This window comes from Phalacrocorax carbo, chromosome 6, assembly GCF_963921805.1.
Source record: "Phalacrocorax carbo chromosome 6, bPhaCar2.1, whole genome shotgun sequence".
Lineage (NCBI taxonomy): Eukaryota > Metazoa > Chordata > Aves > Suliformes > Phalacrocoracidae > Phalacrocorax > Phalacrocorax carbo.
This window is the reverse complement of record NC_087518.1, coordinates 61,506,380-61,527,404: the sequence shown is the minus strand read 5'-3', so window position 1 is coordinate 61,527,404 and position 21,025 is coordinate 61,506,380. Positions and strand designations below refer to the sequence as shown.

Here is a 21,025-nt window from a genome sequence, read left to right as displayed (position 1 = left end):
GTTTTTTCATATTTACACTTGGGTGTGTTCGCTGCTGTGCATTACAGAAGTGCATTGCTCACAGCAATATCTTCAGACAACAGCACCAATTTAAGACATTTCTCTTTTCGCTCAGTAGGGGCCGGGAGCAGAACTTTGGACCTTCAAACGTGACACCCAAATCCCTCATCCATGAAAAGCTTTGATTCCTATTGGCATTTCAGCCCTCAGCTACCCCACGGAGGGCAGCACCCATCCCTCACGAGGAGTGGCCTAGCTCAGCCACCCAGAGCGTTACACCCCTGTTTTGATAATCTCAGTAAGAACAAAAAGAAAAAGGAAGAAAAAACCCAACCCCAAACCAAACCCAACCCACCAGGATAAAGGGCAAGCTTCATACGAATGAGCAACTGAATCCTTTAAAGTGAAATATGTTTTAAAGCTTCTATTCCTGTTCTATGAAATATAAATAGAAAATAAAAAAGGCTGCTAGAAAAATAATACATCATCATTTCAATGCGGCCTATGAGGTACCTGGTATTGCTTTTCTGCAAGTAATACAATTTCGATACCTTTCCAAATAAATATCTTTAGTTCTTTTCAGCGTCATTGAAAAACGAACAAGCAGATAGGTAAGACCACTTCAGAAAGCACATCACCTCACCAGCATCGGTATAGAAGCATGTCCTGGACAACAGACGTTAAAAATCCCGTGCTCAGTACTTCTGCTGTCAGTGGAGATGCCTGGCTGAAGACTGCCACTGAGTACGCGCAGATGAGCTGGCAAAAGGATAGTCTCCAGAAGGGGCACGTACCTCTCAACCTGCTCCTACGAGGAACCTGGGTGTTACTACTCACAAGCAACACTGCAAAGTCAGAGGGGTTTGTTGAACAAAAACATAGACTTAGATGAAGCAGCTCATTCTCAGTGTTTCTAAATTCAGAGAACTGGAATTGAACTGCAAGGGCAAAGATATACCTGGTCAGTCCACCTGAGCTCTGTGGGTTTTAATTGCTATTCCCACTCTGAGATCTTTGCTTTATACCTGCATTAACCTTACGTGATGAACTAATAATGCTCAGGAACGTGACTAATGTGCTGACACGCATTTTTTTAAATCAATGTACTACTGCGTCACCACTAGAGTATATATCACATGAAGAAAAAGAACTCTATAAGAGCAATGCTATAAATTGGGAAGCTTTGACTTTTATGCATGAGCGTACTTTCTAAACCTAACCTGTCAAAGTGCAAACTTACTTCTTCAAACTTACTTTGCTCTGCTTCAAAGGAAGCTATTTAGGACATCTGAGCCATGAGTATGCAATCACTTTGATCTCTATCTGCCTGAAATGCAACTTTTTAGGCAAAACCTGTACAGCATTTACCCTCAAACACGATTTTGAATTCTAAGAAATATTTAGGAAGGAGATAACTTTTTTTTTTTTGAACATAAATTAAATAAGCTGCCATCAGGGGTAAGTGACTGGTGCCGAACTTCGCCATTTCCCCTTTCTTACAATCACTCTTTTCCTCCTGCCAGGAGGTAGTCAGACATTTTTCATACATTTATATGTGTTCACATATTGCTGACTCGCAGGACATTTGCTTTGTCAATATTCCTAATACTGACGTTAATTACTGTTTATAGTACAGAGATTGCCATTCCTCAGTTGTGATAGCGTAACGGTAGGCTGTGTTCTCACATTAGACTTTATTTAACCTATACCAAAATGTAACAGGGTCTCAAAGTGAAGGTAAATACCAGAGACTAGAAGAGCCTCCGACTTCTTCTTTTATAACAACAATAAATAAGGGCATTCATAGAATACCTTAATAATACCTTTAAAACCCCTGTGTAATGTATAATATAATAATTGACTATTACAAAACTGGTATACAGTAACTGCCAACAACACTGAAACTGGTACAGATTCACATACTTTTACATAAGATCAAAATATGGTATTTATAGTCATTCTGTATAAATATTTTAGCGTTCACTGACTTGGGGAAAAATTAGCTATGAAAAGAGGTTGTTGGACCAGAAGTTTCAGGGTAATAAAGAATAATGTTCAAATTTTAGAACTGCTGTTGCTTTCTAGCTCTTGTTCAGAAAACTACTTCACAGAAGTTTATCACGGGGTAGGAATGTGAAATTGCACCTTCTTGTAAAAAAAAAAAAAAAAAAAAGTAAAACACAGAGCTGAAATGAAACTCAGATCATAAGTTTTTGTTTCTACTTCCCAGCAGGATGAGAATAACTCTTTGGTTATTCTGTGGTTTGTGGTAAGATCTCTGTATATGTGATTTCAGATGTGCTTCTCCAAAAATTTTCTACTATATGCTGGCCATTTTTTAATTTCCCCAACTATTTATGGCAAAGTACAGCTAAAATTATTTTCGAGTTTTAGTTCCTCCAGAGAGGTGTTTCGGACATTCCTACAGTTCTGATAAGAACACAAAATATAGTTGCAGTGAGTATTTCCACTCTCCAGGAAAGAAACCTTTCCAGCAGCTATGCCTCCGTTCCCACATATCTCTTCTCTCGCAACACTACTCTGAAGCAACCATTTGACAAATGGGTGCACGAAATGAGGACTGTTAGATAGAGAGAACATCGACTATTACACTGAACAAGTAATGCCCTGCCTAGGGGAAAGGTGTAGCCTATGTAAAGACGCCCAAGTTTAACGCTACATTTGCAGCAGTATAGGACGCAGCCGCCACGCACTCACAGTCCTAGATCGTCGGCTTTGCAGTGCAAGCTGCGCTGCCGTCAGCCCCTGGGCTGGGGCTGCATTAGCCGACTCGCCTGTACCCCTGCCGCCGTCCCTGCAGTGCCGTGCAAACGTGCTTTAAAGCCCTCGTGCAGTAGTAGGGGATCCAACCTCAGCACCATGGGGAATCCAGATACCAACTACAGGGTAATTTTGAATTGTATAACCGGCCAAGAGTACCAGAGGATCATCTCCTGCTACGCTTTTTAAAGATGTATCTAGCAGCAATACCATGAATCACATGCCAGCAGGTTTTCTCTTTAGCAGGTAAACTAGCTGGAAGAAAATAAAGTCCTAGACTACGCTGATGAAGACTCTATTACAAGAACCAAGCAGTATGTCGTCTGTTAGGAACAATCACAATAACCAGACAAATAGCATTCTTTGCAGGAGTTGACTGTACACCGCTTTAAGGATAATCAGCAGTAATTATTCATCTGGACTTCAGGAAAGCCTTTTATTGTTTTTTAAATGTACTTTGTCCAAGGTTAAAACAGTCAGGAGGGGATCAGATTATGTTCTTTTGTGGAACAGAAAATGTTTAAGAGAAGAAAACCATAAACATTAACAGCTGCAGCTCAATGTGGTAAAAAAAAACCCCAACTACTCTATCATGACTTCAAGGAAATGTGTTGGAATTAGGGAATTAATGTGCTTATTAAACTTCTGAAAGAAGACAGGAACAAAAAAGGTGATAAAACTGGTGAACGACAATCTTTTTTGTGTTGGGTCTAGAGAGAATGCTGAGGTACTTCAGAGGAACCTAATAAAACTAGAGAATTATGCAACACTGCTAAACGTTACCTAACCCATACTGGAAGTAATCAATGGAGTTACTCAGGGAAATTGATAAGTTGCCAACGAAGCGCGACAGTGCAGCAAGAAGGCTGACACTTGATGCCATCCTGGGCGGTTCAGTGTGCAGGTCGGCAGCGGACGACTTTGAGCCTGTCTCCGCAGAAACACAAGCTCTGTTTCAAAGGCTCCAAGGCCTCTGCTTCCTACGCCCTTCCTCACGCTGAGGTAACGCCTCCCTGCCCTCTCGAGTCTCAAGACCCCATATCAAGGGCGTCTTGCCACAGGGTCTCTGTCTTCAGAGAAACACACGTAATGGCCAGCACCGCACAATCCAAGCTATTATGAAATTTATTGTCTGAAACACAGAAGATACGCGGAGTAAAACAGCTGCCGTTACAGAACTGTGAAACACAGGAGTGCTTCCGAAGCTCTGGATCCACCAGCACGTCCCGTACCACCATGAGCCCATACCAGCCTGAAATGTGGCACACACCAGCCATCTTTGCACTCTGGTTTTCACGCGAAGGAAACCCAGGTGCCAGGCTGGAGCCAGTTATGGCAGCGGTTGCTCGCTCCAGGCAAGCAGGAGGCCAAGGCCCCAGGACGCACCCCCGAGGGTAAGCACAGGCACCGCCACCAAAGTTGATTCATGAAACCTAATGCTGCTACTGACTCCTTTGGAGTCAACGGAACGACAGAAAGTAGAGTCACCACTGGCTCCCAAAGGGTATCAACAGTGTTACGATGTTTAACAAAATTGAGTTATTTCATGGGCTTGATTGCCATATTTGTGGTATCCACTGATGAAGGCGTTTTTCTATATAAGTATCTGAAAGCAGTTGTGTTTGGCGGAAGCAGATAAAGATTATAATTTTCAAAAAAAGGTTCTTCAATGGAAAATTACAGATTTGGATTGAATATAGATAGCACTTCTCAAATTTGCAATCTAATCATGACTTCTAGTATGTTTTTCACACAAGACAAAATTAAACTGGAACTCTGTGCCGGTGCATGTTGTGCCTCCTAAAAGTACAGATGAGTTAAAAAGTTACTTGAGAAACTCAGGGAGAAAAGTATCATGAAAGGCTGTTGAACAGAAAGTTACAACCTCCGGTCCAGTAAGTACCACAGTTTGCAGGAAGGTTACACCAAGAAAAGTATTACTATATGTTTGCCCTCTTCTTACACTCTTTTAATCATCCAGTGCTGGCCACTGCTAGAGAAAGGAGCTAAATGGATCAAGGAGGCTGAGCCCATGCAACTTTTTTTTACTGGGATACTTTTTTTGGAACCAAGCAAAAAAAATTAATTGTGTTTCTTATTCAGACGTCAGCGCCATCAACTACCAGTTCATATTGCGAAAGCAGTCCGAGTTCTCTGGAGAAAACAGGCCTTGTGTGTTGTTTTGTCCCAGGAGTTTTGATATCAGTCAGGCAAAGTGTGTGAGATAAATCAAAACGCAAGCAAACAGGCGTGCGCATTCCATGTGCTACAGGTAAATAAAATTACAACATGTTTAATATTTAATTGATTAGCGTTTTCATATTTAGGTTGTTGCATTGCATTTTACTGCAATGTCTATATATCCCAAGAAACTGGCAAAAAGCTTATTTTTCTGTGCCGAATCGTACATAAGCAAACAACTCATATTTGTCACCGTTTTCAAATGCACCTCTTCAGTGAATTAGGTTTTTTGAGTATTTGAAACATTCCACAGCTCATCTTACTGTGTAACTCCCACAGAACACTGAATAGTTGGATGCACAGAATCTCCTTCTGTATTCTATTGCTGGAAGACTCCTTATCAGATAATGTAATTCTATAATAGCTCTCAGTGTGGTTTTAAATTTCTTTTTAAAATTTTAATTTCCCGTTATATCTTCATTAAACTGCAGAGATTTATTGAAATAATTCTAAAGGAATGCTGGAAAAGTCTAGCCTGAATTTGGTGTACGAGCTCCGAGAGAGAATCTGAAAAGCTGTTTGCAGGGTTTTAGTAACTTTAATAAACGTATTCATGACCACACCCTCCTATAAAATGCATCCCTCCAATTTCACTATAGGTTTCCTTCATACAAACCATCAAAATTCCTTAAGAAAAGTATAGTCTTTTGGAAGCAAAATCAGAAACAAAGTTCATAACCGCCTCTGGGTAAAATACAGTAGTCTATCCCTCTGCAAACTTTTAAGCAAGTTCTCTCTAAAATAATTGCTGTTAGAAATCCTTGCTCAGCATTTCTTCTTTCAAAAATAATTCTAAAAAAGTAAAGCCACCCCAATGGCACGACGATTCCTGCACCCTTTTTTTCTGGGTTATGTTTTTTCCACCCACACTTGCTAATTTTATGAAAAAGATAAATTGCTGCCGAACCTGGAGATCATTCTTACAGCGCTATAGAACAGGAGATTTAACAGCAGATTCGAGCCAAAAGCAGCCGCAGAACGGTACGTGAGCAACCCACAACTTGTCTTCTGTTCCCATCCAAACAGCACGGAGGACTTACTGAGCCCGCCAGCCCTGGATATAATGCAGTAACTCTCAGTATAAAACCTTGTAAACTAACAGGAACACTGAGAAACAGGAATCTTTACCCTTCTTGAACGTTCTTTTATGAACAACAAACATTTTCATAACAAGCTGTGCAAATCATGAAATCACCGGTGCTTATAATTTACTTGAGACCAACAAATCAAGGAGGGGTCAGAAAGGTTTCCGAGGCTGGCAGCTGCTGCGTTTTCGTGGGCAGGCTGGCCGTTGTCCCCCTTCCCTGTACGCTTGGACAAGCTCAGCATCGTATTTGGAAACAGACCCGAGCGTACATCTACCAAAGCAGAGCTGGGATTTGGGGGGTTATTCGCGTTCGGGTTTGCCATTGGGCTTTTGCACTTCAGACAGGAACACACACCCGCCGCAAGGACTGAGCTAATTAAGCGCTAATTGACTGTCTCGCACCTATATCGAGGTAATTCACCCATGCCACCCCCCACTGCAAACTGCAGTGATTATTAGCATAGAAAGGACTGCTTGCTTAGGGGTCAGCCTAAGAGTCAGAAATATCTGTTAGTAAGAGCAGAAAGAGGGCAAATAAGGATGTGCGCGTTTTCAATGGATGATTAAATCTGGGTAGCTTGATCTCCTTTCGTGCTGTGGATGTTGTGTGCTGCAGTCACGCCTCTCGCTGCCAGCCTGCACCGGGATGATAATCAGTCACTATGAAAACTCATTAGCTCCACAGCAATGAGTCCTCCACTGCTGAAGCTTGGTGCTGTTCTTAGTACCATGGCAATGATCTCTAACTGGATGTCCCAAACTCTCCCATCTCTGGTAGGACTAAACACCACCAGAATAACCACTGCAGATACTCTAGTAAGTAGCGGTGATGTGTTGCAAGCCGTCTTAATGCTGAAGTAGCGTTTAAGTGCCAGCAATAGCTTTAGTTTGTTGCCTCTCTATAAATCTCTTTTTAAGCTGCTAATCTTCCTGTCCTCACTTAATGCATGCTTCTCTTTGGGCATCATAAAGCTGCACATGGGTGAGCATGTTGTGGTCTTACTATGAAAGGAGAGATTTTAAAATAGCATCCTTAAATATTTAAGAACAAATGCCTTCATCTTGAGCGTGAAATGCTAAAAATAGTACAGCAATGTCATTTTATTTGTCTAGACTTTTCTCCTATGTTTACTGCTCCAGAAAAGTGTATTGCCTTATTAAGAGAAAAAAAATTTTCCTGGCAGTAGGTTTCTTTTTGTCTGAATAATGTTATATATTAGCTCTTCACTACAATATGCGAAGGGTCCGATTCTTTCTTATTTTTCTTTATCTGAGTACAGTTCAGCAAACAAGTAGCTGTTAGAAACAAAATAAAACTAGTACTAGGAGGTTGGGTCCCAGAATTTTGGAAAAGCTGGTATGGGAATACTACAGGTGACACAGATATCACTGTGTATGGCTGCTGCTCGCACACAGCAGCCTCTGGTAGTGAAGACCTACAGAAAAGCTGTGATTAACTACTCATGAGCAGCCTCAAAATTAAAGTAATACTTTAATTGGACAAGAGGGAACACTACTGGTATTCATAAATTAAATTAGAACACCATTTTCCTTAATGTTTAGTAAAACGCTCTTCTCTGTGTATCTCTCTGTGTAACTGCAATCAGATGTTTACATAACAGTATGTTATGTAAAATGTAAATTTAACTATTTGTACAGTGGTTCACTATGCTCAGAACTCAGTTTTTTAGTTGTAATTAAAAATAAGGCATTTACTAATCACCATTTAATTAACTGAATATATGCATGCAGGAGAAACATTACTGCGGAGAATCACTGCATTCAGACTTTAAATATTACTACTTTAAAATTAATTAAATGATCCTGTAAGAAAGAATTCTGTTGTGGTTTCGAGCAGCAAGAAGGTGAGAAGAAAAGGAAAAGCTCTATTTTATTTTCCTTAAACATAACTTGTGCTCACTGAACTGCAATCTATATTGCTAGTTCTTGTGGCTATATAATATTACAGGTAATGAAGTTCCTTATCACACTTAAAGCCATGTTTAACGTTGCAGCTGAGTAACTAAGGGACACACGCTAGTTATTGCAGCACACACACAGTTGTATTTGTACACACGCATATGTTTATATATACGTTTGGGTTCCAAGTCATATAAACTGTCGAGCTTCCCTTGGCTACCACAGAGCACTGCTGATCTAAGTGCCTCCGAAGTATTATTTCCCCGAAGCTCTTTGCGCTCACTGGGCTGCCGTTACACGCATGTCCTGTGTTTCAAGAGGGGTGGCCCGAGTGCCGGTAGAGCTGGGGACACTCATAAAAACCTGATTATCTGAGACTTCATGCCCCAGGCGCCCGGTGACACTGAGCTCATCACTGACCAGTTTTTAGCTGCCATCAGGAGTTATCCGCTGGCAGCTGGTCCAGCGAACAGCGCAGCACATGCACTTCTCCAGAAGTTCTCTCCTAGCACGTACGCAGCTCATAAATTGTGTATGTTGTACCAGGAAAAAAAGAACAAAACCTCCCGATTTCCTCCCTTCCGCTGGAGGAATTGCATAAGGAGGTGGGGTCGGGGAAGGGCCTCCTTTCACCTCTCTTACAGCCCCAGGATTGAAACTGCAAGACAAACTGGAAAATACTGTTTATATTTAAGCCACCATACCAAGTACATGTGCTGCCATTTGCCCTGTCACTACTAACAATGGCAGTAACTACAACAGTTTTTCCAGAATATATAGAAGTGCAAGTGAAAAAGTAAATCTTTCGGAGGTAAGTGGAGTGAGGCTGAGGCACAGCAGCCTGCCAGGGGAACGACAAATATTGATCTTTGTAGGGACTCCTCTGTTTTTCCCAGATTTTCAAGAACTAGCATAATTGATTATGGTTGCTGTTCTCCGCTTGTTACTTCTCTTGTGCCTTTACTGAGGCCTGTCAGCAGTGAGCCTGCGTTTGAGGAGTAGATTCGGTGGCTTCTGGAAAGGTTTGGTGCCTTCTGGCTCCTTCCCTGCACAGCACAGCAGTTTCTGCTTGAGAAAGGGATTAAATGTCAAACTAAAAAAAATAAAAGAGGGGGAAAAAAAAAAAAAGCTTGTTCTGTGTGATCGCCCACGTTACCCATCCCAATTAACGAGGGAAGCCTACCGGCCCAAATACAGGGAACCAGGGAGTGCCACAAAGAGCTGCGGCCGGACCTGTCGGCGCGCTGTGTGAGCACTTACCTACGCGCAGGCCGCCAGCAGCCGTGCGCTCGCGTTGGACACACGGTCCCTCACTGGGAGAGGTATTTGCCCAGAGAGCAGCTACTTTTTTAAATCAAGCTGTACATTAGACATCGTAAGAAAATTTCTGCTAAGTCAATCAATAAAGTTGTTTTTTTTTCCCTTAGATAAAGCACGCATGACATCACTAGAATATATAAGTACCTTTGATAACACAGCCTGGATTATAATGGCTTTGCCACAGACTCTGCGTGATCCTGGTATCTCAACATTCTCCACTGTAGAAAACTTGAATGCAGTAAAACCAGTTGCAACCAATTTAAGTGTATAAGGCTCAAATGTCACGATTTTTCATAAACTCATATGAAGTATTTCTGCCCTAAAGGAATTATAATTACAAGATTTAGGTTCCTGAACTTCAGCAAGTATTCGGTGTCCTCGCTCTTGCCTGACGACACCGTCTGGGCGTAAGCCCCACAGACGATCATGGAAACTCCTGCAGTGAAAAACTTCGCAAGGGTTACCAGCCTCGAGAGGCTTCCCTTGCTCAAGCTTGCAATTTTAGTAGCTGCTCAAAACCAATTTAAATTGTCTCTGCAGATGCAATTTTATTTAGTTTTTATTGTTCTCCGTGTCTTAAACTAGATTCCCTTTGCCCTAAAAACTAAGGCAAAGGGAACACCATAGAGGCGGTAAAATTTAGCACTGAACTCTGGAAATGCCTTTTAGCAAACCCTAAGGCAAGTTCAGCTGCCCTCTTCTTACAGTCATGCACATTATGACACTCTGTTTTTCTTTGCAAAACGGGAACAATAGACTGTGATTTTTCAATTAACTCTGCAGTAGAAGAGGAGGTCACTGCTACCTTCAGTGGCTTCTTCAGAGTAGTCGTCATGAAAAGCCTCTGCTCGTTTCTAACTCAGCCTAGAGAGATACTGCACCTCTTCTGAGGCGAGGAACTCGGCAACTTACACTGCACTGCGCCGCCAGTGAAGCGTCGATACCAAAGCTTGCCAGTTTAAATAATCACTCTCTGTGCTGACACTAAGTACAGTTTTATAATACAGCTAGTAATTGATTCCATTTGTGTCCAGACCAGAATTACTTCAATGGCATCCATTAGCATCTGTACTATAACATTCAATAGTCAATACTCTATTATTTGAAAAGAATAATGCATAATATTAACTTTAAATTACAGATTAAAAAGAAAGTAAAATAATTAGTTCTTGTGTCCATCAGTTTCAATTCCGTCACCTGAATCTTTCCAATCATCTAATTATCTTGCTTTCTCTCATTCTTATGCTGCGAATTTCTATACATGCCGTTAAATGGAAGGTACCTAGTCTCACAAGGTATCACATAAACTTTAAATGCAGGGCAGTGTCAGCTTGCTCTGCAAGTAAATGTGTTTTTTTGTTTTTTTTTTTATTTTCTTTCTCAGTGCCGGTTGCTGTAAAAAAAACCAGATTCTGAATTTCCAGAATTATTCTGTCCCAGTGAAGGAGGACGTGCAATGTCTTAACTGCACGGTGCCGCGCTTGCCATGACCCCCTGCACCTAAACTAACCAGCCATTTTTCAGTTCCACCCCGCAGCAAGCCTCTCTTCCCCTCGGTGGGCGCGCAGCAGCAGCCAACGGAGGAGAGTGTCCCGTGTGCTGCGTCTTTAAGAGCAAACCTGCTAACCCACCTCCCCAGCCGCTCCGAGCCAGCTCCCAGGGCTGAGTCACGCGCGCTGCGCTCTCTCCTTGGGGTTTTGGGCTTGCTCGGTTCTGTCTTTGTTGTTTCCATTAGGCTAAAGTAAAAGTCATTCACGGCTGAAAGGACACGTTTGTTCTCTGCTGATGAAAAACTGTAACATCCCTTTGCAAAGAATTAAATCAACTAGCTTGTGCTGAATCACAAGCAGAAAACTGTGCGGGGCACCTCTAGAGAACTATTACCAAGGTGTGAGGTACGGCAAAACTGTGCGAAACCACCAGTCTCATTAGTTGAGAGAGTAAGAAGTGCTGACTAGGAGGAAAATATGCAAAAATATACTGCAAAAATAAACATATTCTGAGGCAGTGGTTTTTCAAACGACAAAAGAAAAAAATCAGTTCAGTTCCCTTTATTTGTATTATTCTGTTGTTACAGACTCAGATTAGCCCCAAGGAAGGGTGGCAAGTCTATAGCTCAGCCCAGGATCCTGATGGCCGTTGCATTTGCACTGTTGTTGCACCTGAGCAAAACCTATGTTCAAGAGATGCCAAAAGCAGGCAGCTCAGACAGCTGCTAGAGAAGGTAAGTCTTCCCGGCAAATTCCTCCTTTTGATCCCTAAACTTCCCACGGAAATCCACTCCTTTGCCTCTAAGTTTAATACATAATAGAGTACTGAACAGTTACCTAACAAAATTATTTCTTCAGGGTGTATCCCCTGCTTGTGTTCTCACCACTGATCATTATTTGTCTATTTTCCTTATATCACACCTTTCCCAACCCAAGCCACTTAACCTAGCAAACTGAAGTTGTTCACCCCTCCCAAAATTCTTCCTTACGCAGAGACAGGATGGCTTTTTCTGTGTAAAAACAGTTACAAATCCCACCCCAACCTAGGTAGTTGCCGTGGGATTTAAACTACAGCTTCTGCTTCAATCACATGAGACTCCTGAAGGTCATTCCTTGTCTCTTATCGACAAATAACGAGATGTAGACATGACAGCACCTGCAAAGCAGACTGGACAGAAGAGAATCAGTTCTAATTTTCTTTCATTTGGTCTTTCCTCAAATAATACTATTTATTCATTGCCTAGTGGTGCAAAGTTTCCCCAAACAACCCAGTTCGGATTTCCAGTATTACCTAGCCTATTTCCCAAACACTACGATACTGATGTAAAAAGAAAATCTTCTGGGATGGGGCTGGAGAGGTGTTAAGATCTCAACATCTCTTCTCTGACCTGCCACAGAAGAGAACCTAAATCATCAGTCTTTAAAATTTATTCTCTTATAATTAGAACTGTGGTAATTATGGGTGTGTAAAGTCGTATTATTGCTTCAGTAAGTCCGTGCACAGTCATTTAATTAGAGCCTCTGTGTGAATCCATCTTCTGCCAAATGGAAACACTCAAAGTTCTTCCAAGACCTGAAGGACTTCATTTGCCTGCTTTCAACGATTAGAAAGCAAAGGAAAAAAGAAACATTACTCTTTTTAATTAAAAATACTTTCAAAGAACTGCTAATGGCAACCGCACAATAACTAATATATACTATTTTAAAGAGCAGTTTAAGAGTATTTCCTGAATCCACACGTCGTGTGGGTCACAATCTAAAAGTTTCAGACAAGAACATCAGTTCAAACACTGCATGCTCTTGCAAACAACAGGAATGCTGCTGGGTTTGTCTTTTATTAGGAAGGGAGAATTTTTGTTTCTTGAGCCAGAACTTCAATATCATGCCCGATACATTTACCACAGTTTATTTTTTTTTCATATTTTAGGAAAACAAAACACTTCTTTAAATAGAATAACTGCACTTAACAAAATGTGTCTGTTTTTATGACTGTAAAAGCATTGCTTTTATAACAGATATTGTTAAAAATATGTATAATTTACTCTAGATGACAGTTATTCTTGCCTCATTGTGGCAAAAGTGCTCGCTACAGCTACAGAGTCACTTGCTGTACAAAGGTTACCTGAACATTCACTACTTCTCATCTGTAAAACAACACGGGTTTCTACAATTGGATTAAATTTCTAATTTTACATCTACATACAAAATCATGAGTAAACACCTATTCGATGATGGGCACGCCGCAGCTTATCTCGGGATAGCCTGGCAAATTCTTTATACTGAATTATTACATAAATGCCCACTAGCAATAAAAATCATGCTCTTCATACTAACCAAAATCTCTCTTTCTCAGTCCCGTCCCTCCCAAACACGTGCCGTATCGCGCATCCTGAAGAAGAGTCAAGGTCTACTACAAAGTAGACTCCACGGCCCAACAGCCTCTTTTGAGCCCATTGGTACTGGTGCCGGGAGGATCTCTCTCCCTCTCCCTCTCTCTCTACCTCAAAGAAGCTAGTCCAAATCAGTTATGGCTTCAAGGACTGGCTCCCGCTAGCCCTGTTAGCCCCGTTCCCCAGTTTTTGTACGGTCATGCAGTTCCGGAATTTATACTGTGGTATAAATGACTTGCAACTAAAGCACTGGCATGAGCACGTTTTATTGCCTGACATTTAACTACCTACGCAGGAAAAAAAAAAAAAGGTAAAGCAACAAAAAGTGCATTTAGAGAGTGTTCTTCTTTAACAGGTTCAGAATATGTCCCAATCTATTGAAGTTTTAAATCTACGGACTCAGAGGGATTTCCAGTATGTTTTAAAAATGGAAACACAAATGAAAGGGCTGAAGGCCAAGTTTCGGCAAATTGAAGATGATCGGAAGACATTAATGACAAAGCATTTTCAAGTAGGTTTTATTTTAACACTAACTTTGACAGCCTGCTGGAAGCAATGTGCTAAGCAGCAATGCATGGGCTGCTAAGATCTCAGCTTGAAATGCTCATACGAGAGCAACATTAAAAAGAAAAGCATAATAAATCTTCCTTTATGATGATAATCTTTTGCTCTATTCAATTTAATTGTAATAGGGAGTAACCATTAATTGTTAAGTCATTAGAGAAATGTCACTATAAACAGATTCTTGTTTTCTCTGTATCAATGTGCATGTCATACTGAGAAATTTATACTCACTCAAGCCCCAGGGATAAATGGGGAGATCCAATGGAACTAATAGCGAACAACTGGAGAGTTCTGCACTTTTACTGTTGCCTGACATTTAGCGCAGTTGAAGGGAAGAAAGCCTATAATAAATCAGGTTAATGTCATTTTTATCCAGTACAATTAAGATCTAATTTCACGTCTGAAGGTTTGCTATTTTGAATTTGGGATAGGGGAGAAGGGCAATCATTCCTGGTCACTTCTGTGTGATTAAAAATAGACTTCCAAGGAATTTTAATGACAACAAAAACCACGAGCCAATCTTTTTGTGAGGAAGGAGGGTTGCCGAGATTACAAAATAGCCTTCTGTATTCTGAAAAAGCTATCCAAATTACTCTTAAGGAAAATATGTTACAAGAGCATATTTAACTTCTTTAAATATCAAATCTGATAAATCGATCTCTCAGGACAGCAAGACAGGATCTAGAAAATACTTTCCGAGGTTTACGTTATGTAACCAAATATACATTTTTAAAGTGTTTATGAAAGTTCATATAAAATGCACTTAATTTTCTAATTGGTGCTAAAGTTAGATACCTAAACAATTACATAGCTAAGGGGTCTGGTTTATTTTTCAGAGACACTGAGTATCCAATGGGTTTTAATAATACCAGGAATTAAGTACACTAATGATCTGACAACCAAACTTTATTCTTTATGTCATGATTCTTAGTTTAGCTTACAGTTTGAGCACACACTTCCAGTTATTTTCAGGTAGTAAGAAACATCTCCACCTTTTTTCCCTTCATCCCTCATTGCTACAATAACCCGTTTGTATAATGCCGCTGTACATTCTGTATTCTCATTAGAGTTTTCCTTGGGAACAAAATATCAGAATTTGAACGTCTGATACACGATGTCAAAGGTAGCAGATTTCTGCAGTACTCTAACCTTTCAGATACTCAACATTCGTATTGGCCAGTCATTTAACTTCAGTTTGAGTGTTTGCCAGGAATATAAAGCCGATTTCCAGCCAATCAAATTATAGAGTAATTTAAAAGGTCAACATAATACAATATGCTGCTGGCTTTCCGCAATTTGATCTACTGAAATTCCAGTGCTTTATCCTTCCTGAAACAAACTCCTCCTGGATATAACATAACCCCTCACACCAGCAGGCTTGAAGTGCCAGAATATGTCTGCCACCTTTCCGTGTTGCAGTACAGGCTTGTTCCTGTACCACATACCGTAGCAACAAGCTAGGAGTGCCAGCAGAAACCGGTAAAGCTGTTTTCTTTATCATGAAAATACCCAACCCATCTTTATGTCATTTACCGAAATTAGATATTCTAACGCTGTGGTTCCATGTTGATGAGAACCAGAGAGTACAAATTTGATGCAGATCACGCTTGGGCATATGGCCATACTTTGGTCAAATCAGCATTTATGCCAGGCAAGAGATACCTGATCACCACAAAAACCTACAGCAGCTTGCTCATATGATAGCTCACCTGTCCTAAACCCAAGCAGGAATAAGTGACCTTCGCTAATTCTCTTAAAAATGTTTTATCTTCCTGAGTTTTTACAAGCTTTGCATTTTTTTTCCATCAGGGTTTACCCATGATTTCTGGCAGTTTGCTGCCCCACAGGACCAAAGCCTAAGTTCATCATTTCAAAATGAAGTAACAAAACCTCTGGCTTCTGGAGCTCTGCTTTCTATGACACAAAGCCTACTCTCCTTTTTCATCAAGGAACAAACAGCAGTTCATTTTAACAGGCATAAAGTAGTGCCAGGTTAACTTTTTAATAAAAACAGTCAAATAAAAATAGTTTTAAGTGCAGAAAAAAAGACTCTCTTCTCCTTTCTGTCTGTTTCAGTAATTCTGCTGTGATAATGTAATTGGAAGACGCCTGGAGAATAGAGCCAATAGAACTCCTAATACTCTCAAATCCATTTATAATGGCGTATCTGCTTGTAATTTAAAATGCAATTTCCTAGCCAGTAAATGACCTGTGTGCAAAATATGCTTCTTAACAACCCATATATGCATTGAGTAAACAATAATTCCAATATGAAAGCAATTGTTAAAACAATATGGGTATATTACCTAGGTGACAAAGAGATACTGCAGAACCCTCAAGCTGTCTTAGAACGTGTTCGAGGGGCAAAACTTCAGGGGTAGGTCTTCAAGCAGCTCAAATGCTGACGCTGCCTATCGGCTTCTTTCACAGCGGCTTAGCAAAAATGCACGTGGCATCATCACGTTATTTATTTTGGGACTGTCCGACCCTGTTTATTGCATCTTTCAATGCAAGTGATGTAACAAACCGTCCGTGCGCGTCTTCGCACCCCTCAGTGACTACACCAGCCTCTAACCACATGTGCTTCTGCACCCCTCTCTTGTGTTTGGGCTTCCATTTAGGTCCGTCCTGCTTCCCCTCTCAACCTGCGGGCTACGCCAGGTACTCTCCAGGACTTGATTTTTTCACCTCCTGCAATAGGCCTCTCCCTGTGTGCCCTCATCTGTTCCCCATCCCAATTACCACCTAACGCTAGTACCTAACAAATCTTTATTTTCCATCCTTTGCTTTGTTTTGTCCGGGCTTACATCACCTCATGTCTCTCTGCATTTGCTCGTGGAAGTCCCGCTGTCTCCTAAATCTTAAAAAGATACGCAAATCTCTATATACGGATGACAAATCAGGGACAAACCTGTCTGCTTTTCAATAAAGCAAAATCTTTTGACTGCAAGGATCCTCTGAGGTTTTCTACAGAACAATAACCAAACAAAAAACAACCTCAAACAACTAGCTTACATATAATAAAGCCCCTATGATTAGTGCATTTAAAATAATACTATAATAGGTTACAAACTGAGACAAAGTCTCACAGTATATGACTCAGGGAAAGTCTGAGAAAGGGGCAACCCAAGATCCCAACTGGAGCTTTATTTTATTTAATCAACGTTTAAGAATAGGATTGGCAATGCAACAACAACAGCACGTGGCAAAAAAATCACTTGTGATAGTCCAGGAGAGAGATTGACTGAGGAAGTTCAAAGGATGTAGCCGGTTGACAAATACAACGCGCAGTTAAGAACCGCGGAGTTTTTTTTACTTCAGAAGGCGGCGGGGTGTATCACTGTGGCCCGAACAGAACTAAACATTGAGAAAAAAATGAAATCAGTATTTCTGAAGAGTGAAATAGGAATTAACAGCTCACCAGCTGACAGCACTGTAAAACAGGTACAATCTCCTTGAACGTCACTGGGTGTTCAGGCCCGATCACCTTCTCTCAAGAAAGACACACTTAGCAGGGATTCATATCCTCTGGATGGAAAGTCAGACCTTCAAAAGGTTTGGTTCAGATCCCTTGAAATACCTTGAGGGTAACTGCACGCTTTCAGTAGAAAAACTATGCATTTTATCTACCGCTTACTACCGTTAAGTCCGAGGTTTCTAGGACTTCCACAATATACTAACAACAGATCTGTAACGCAAATCAATAATCGTTTTCAAGTCATTTTAATAAGCAGGCATAAATATTACATTAAAGGGAATTAGGGGATTGAACTCCTTTAAACTGCTCTAATGCGCGTTTGATTGCCTTTAACAGGAGTTGAAAGAAAAGATGGATGAGCTCCTGCCACTGATCCCAGTTCTGGAACAATACAAAACTGATGCCAAATTAATCATCCAGTTCAAGGAGGAAATTAGGAATCTGTCTGCTGTCCTCACTGGGATTCAGGAAGAAATTGGTGCTTATGACTATGAGGAACTACACCAGCGCGTACTCAGTTTAGAAACCAGGCTTCGAGACTGCATGAAAAAGCTCAGTAAGTTAACCATTTCATGGCAAATTTGGCCCCTTGGCTCTATATTTTTAGTTGTCTCTATAGAAGGATGAAGTTGGGGTTTTTTTGTTTGATGAAAGGCTGCGTTATATTCTGATACTAATAAAAGTCAAGAGTAACTCGAGCTAAGGTCAGTCATACCATTCTAAGTTTGCACCAGCATATCATACGTAATGACCCGCCCTGCTGTACAGAGAGGGAATTAAGATGGAAAATTATTACAGATGGCAACTTTAAAATCTAAGAGATTTAAAACTGGTTGGAGAGCTACAAATATTCTTTCAAAGAAGCTCAGACAGGCATTGCTAACTTAGGTCATCTTTGGGATGTCAGCGTGGAAAACAAAATAGCAGGAAGTAGACTGGAACCAGTTTGGAGACGTGTACGTCGTAACCCCGTCGTCCTGCTATGGCACCTGAGAGCCCACGCTGACTGTGCTGTCTTTAGACCCCTAATATTAGCATTAGGAGAGATGTGCCGTCCCCAGTTCACAACAGAACGTAATGAAGCACTGCACCTAGCTCAGGGGAACGAAGCATGACTTTTGTAGGAATCACAGCATCAATCCGTTGCGAGCGTTGCGCTAGATCTACATCAGGCAGCCTCCATCGTGTTCGCTCACACGGCTGGCTTTAGTAGTCAAGCGTTCAGCATCTCTGAAAAGCAGCGCTGGCTCGCTATCAGCTACCAAAACTAAAAGCCTGAAGTATCGTTATCTCCCAAAGAGGGATAACTAGTACCTACCCGCTTTACAATCACAATGCGGAGTCTCCCCCACCCACCCTGTCCGTGCATTCTGAGGCCTCTGAATAGATCACTCTTGCAACCTGGACTGCTACAGCCAACAGTCCAGCCCTTCTATGAGAAATAAGCGCTTTGGAAGTTAACACTGAACATGAATAAACTAGAAATTCCAAGGTTCAGTCCTGTGACCAGTATCTCGAGTATCAAGCGTAAGGTGTTTACTTTTAAATGCTACCCATGGCATGAAATATGTCATTAACTTGATAAGCAGTTCCTCTCTATTTTTGTGAGGCAACGGAATGAGAAAAATCTAGGTTAGGTTAGCCTCTTAAATTATTTATTTTCAATTTCTTTATTTTTACACTAGAAATAACACGGTGATGATGGGCTAAAATACATGAAAGACTTCTTCAAACAGAAATTTCTTATGATCCTATTTTCCCCTCAGTACACACACATAATAGCACATTACTGCACTGACAGGAGGCAGTCAGGAGAAAATGGCTGCATTGTGATACCACAGCAAGCAAGAAAATTCATATAAATAGACGGTATTTCCTGATAGCGAGTGTTCCAGTAAGTTTATTAGGCACCAAAAGATCATCAACTTACCTTTAATGAGTATCTTGTTTTTCTTTGCTTTTACTGCATGTTCTTGTAACATTGAGTAGTGAAGCGACTACAGGATTTTATACATCAGAATGACGAGGTGTATTCATCATAGGGGGTTTTCCCCATTTTTCATCCACATGTCCCCTCCTACCTATCCTGAATTCCTGCAGCACATTCTATTTCTCTTGACGTACTAATATAAAAAAACCCAACTATTAAAATTATGTCTATTAACAATAGAGAGAAAATTTTTGTATGAAATAGATTATTAGGCACATCCATTATTAAAAGCGGTTTGGCCTTCTCAAGCTCTAATACAGACTTATTCTTCCTTATTGGCATTATTCCCCGGTCTTAGATGCTTAAATGACTTTTATGCTCACCTGCTAATGGACTGGCTGTATTTCTGGCCTACCCCACGTGCCTTTTAAAGTAAAACCAGCTTCAGTTAGGCTTACCGTGATTGACTCCTCCAAGCTGGTACTGTGAGCTCAGATCAGCAAGCATAAAGGAAAAGCAGCTCTCCTGCCCACACCTTTTCCCCAGCCACATCCACCGCGCTGGAGGCGATCCAGCTGCGACCGTCCCTGCCAACCCGACGCCAGGAGCCCGTGGCAGCAGACGGCAGACTGGCCCCAACGTGCCACAGGATCTGGCCTGAGTCTTCACAGATTTTGTTGCACTTCACAATATAATTATCTAACCAGCATGTGTAATAGCTATTTTCCATTCATCTCCCTAGCAGGTGTTTTTCAGCAATATAATGCATTATTTATATTGTCCTGGCCACTTCAAAGGGATCCTCCATCTGCACTGGCAACACTTGCAACACTCATTAACATACAGTAAGCAGTTGCCTTACTTTCTTCTGAGGTTTAATGATTACCACAGCAGTTGTGATAACTGAAACTTGCTCCGTCCCTTTGGAATAAGAGAAAATTCAGTCAGAAGCCACTGAGAAATTTGTCCACAAAACTTTAAAAGGCTACATACAATTAAACACGTAGGAACAGAGGGCGTATGACGGCACACACCACAAAGTCACACACCCTTATGCGTGAATGGGTCCTTTGCTGGCAGTCGTGTAAGGCATGTGCGTTTCTAAGAGAACGCAGGGTGCGCAGTATGCTTGGGACCCTCGTATTCTTGTCATAATACGCTTGTGAAATCAGGAAAAAATAATAATCATATGGGTAGCATTCACAGAAATCAATACCGTGCCAAACATTGCTCATGAAATATGATGAAATAGAGTAGATGTACCTTGGATTCATTTGTAGCTGCATCTGATTATAATGTAGAATCTAAACAATATTTTACCGTAACATTTTTTGGTAGAAATTCAAAATAGGCTGTTCTATGTATGCAAAGAAGAGCTGTTACATCAGTGGCAGAAGAGGTATTAGTGCAGGCGTGAGATTGCTTTATTGATTGCAGTGGTACTTGAACTTCCAGAGCATCCTTTGGGATTTCAAGAACTTTGCAAATATCATTTAGCACAAAACTGTGCGAGAGATGTAGATTGTTATCCCCGTTTTGCAGATGAAGGAACAAGCAGCCCAGGAGGATAAATGACTTTCCCAAAGATTACGCGGCAAGTCATTGCACACATGCATTAGAATCCAGAGGCTCCCTCTCAGCAAGCTCTAATAACTAGACTGTTGTGCTTCCTGGGTTTGTATTACGCGGGACAACAGACGTACACCCATGGAGTAAGAGCTAGTTCCTCATCCCCTCACATTACAAAGCGACGTTATGACAAATTCAATCATAAGCAGGAAAGTGCAAGTATTAAAACACTTGGAAGCCATTTGTGCAACTTCT

The 21,025-nt window shown here is 41.1% G+C and overlaps 1 protein-coding gene and 1 long non-coding RNA gene across 3 annotated transcripts in view; one reads left to right on the top strand and one right to left on the bottom strand.

Moving 5' to 3' along the window:
* LOC135313986 (uncharacterized) overlaps window positions 1-21,025 on the bottom strand; it is a 443,735-nt gene that overhangs the window by 274,160 nt on the left and 148,550 nt on the right. The window lies entirely within an intron of this gene.
* Window positions 1-21,025, top strand: part of OLFM3 (olfactomedin 3) — a 65,867-nt gene that overhangs the window by 35,049 nt on the left and 9,793 nt on the right. The window contains exons 2-4 of the mRNA XM_064455616.1: window positions 11,427-11,573; window positions 13,585-13,740; window positions 17,608-17,827. Coding sequence (XP_064311686.1) covers window positions 11,427-11,573; window positions 13,585-13,740; window positions 17,608-17,827 — 523 coding nt within the window. The remainder of the gene's footprint in view (window positions 1-11,426; window positions 11,574-13,584; window positions 13,741-17,607; window positions 17,828-21,025) is intronic.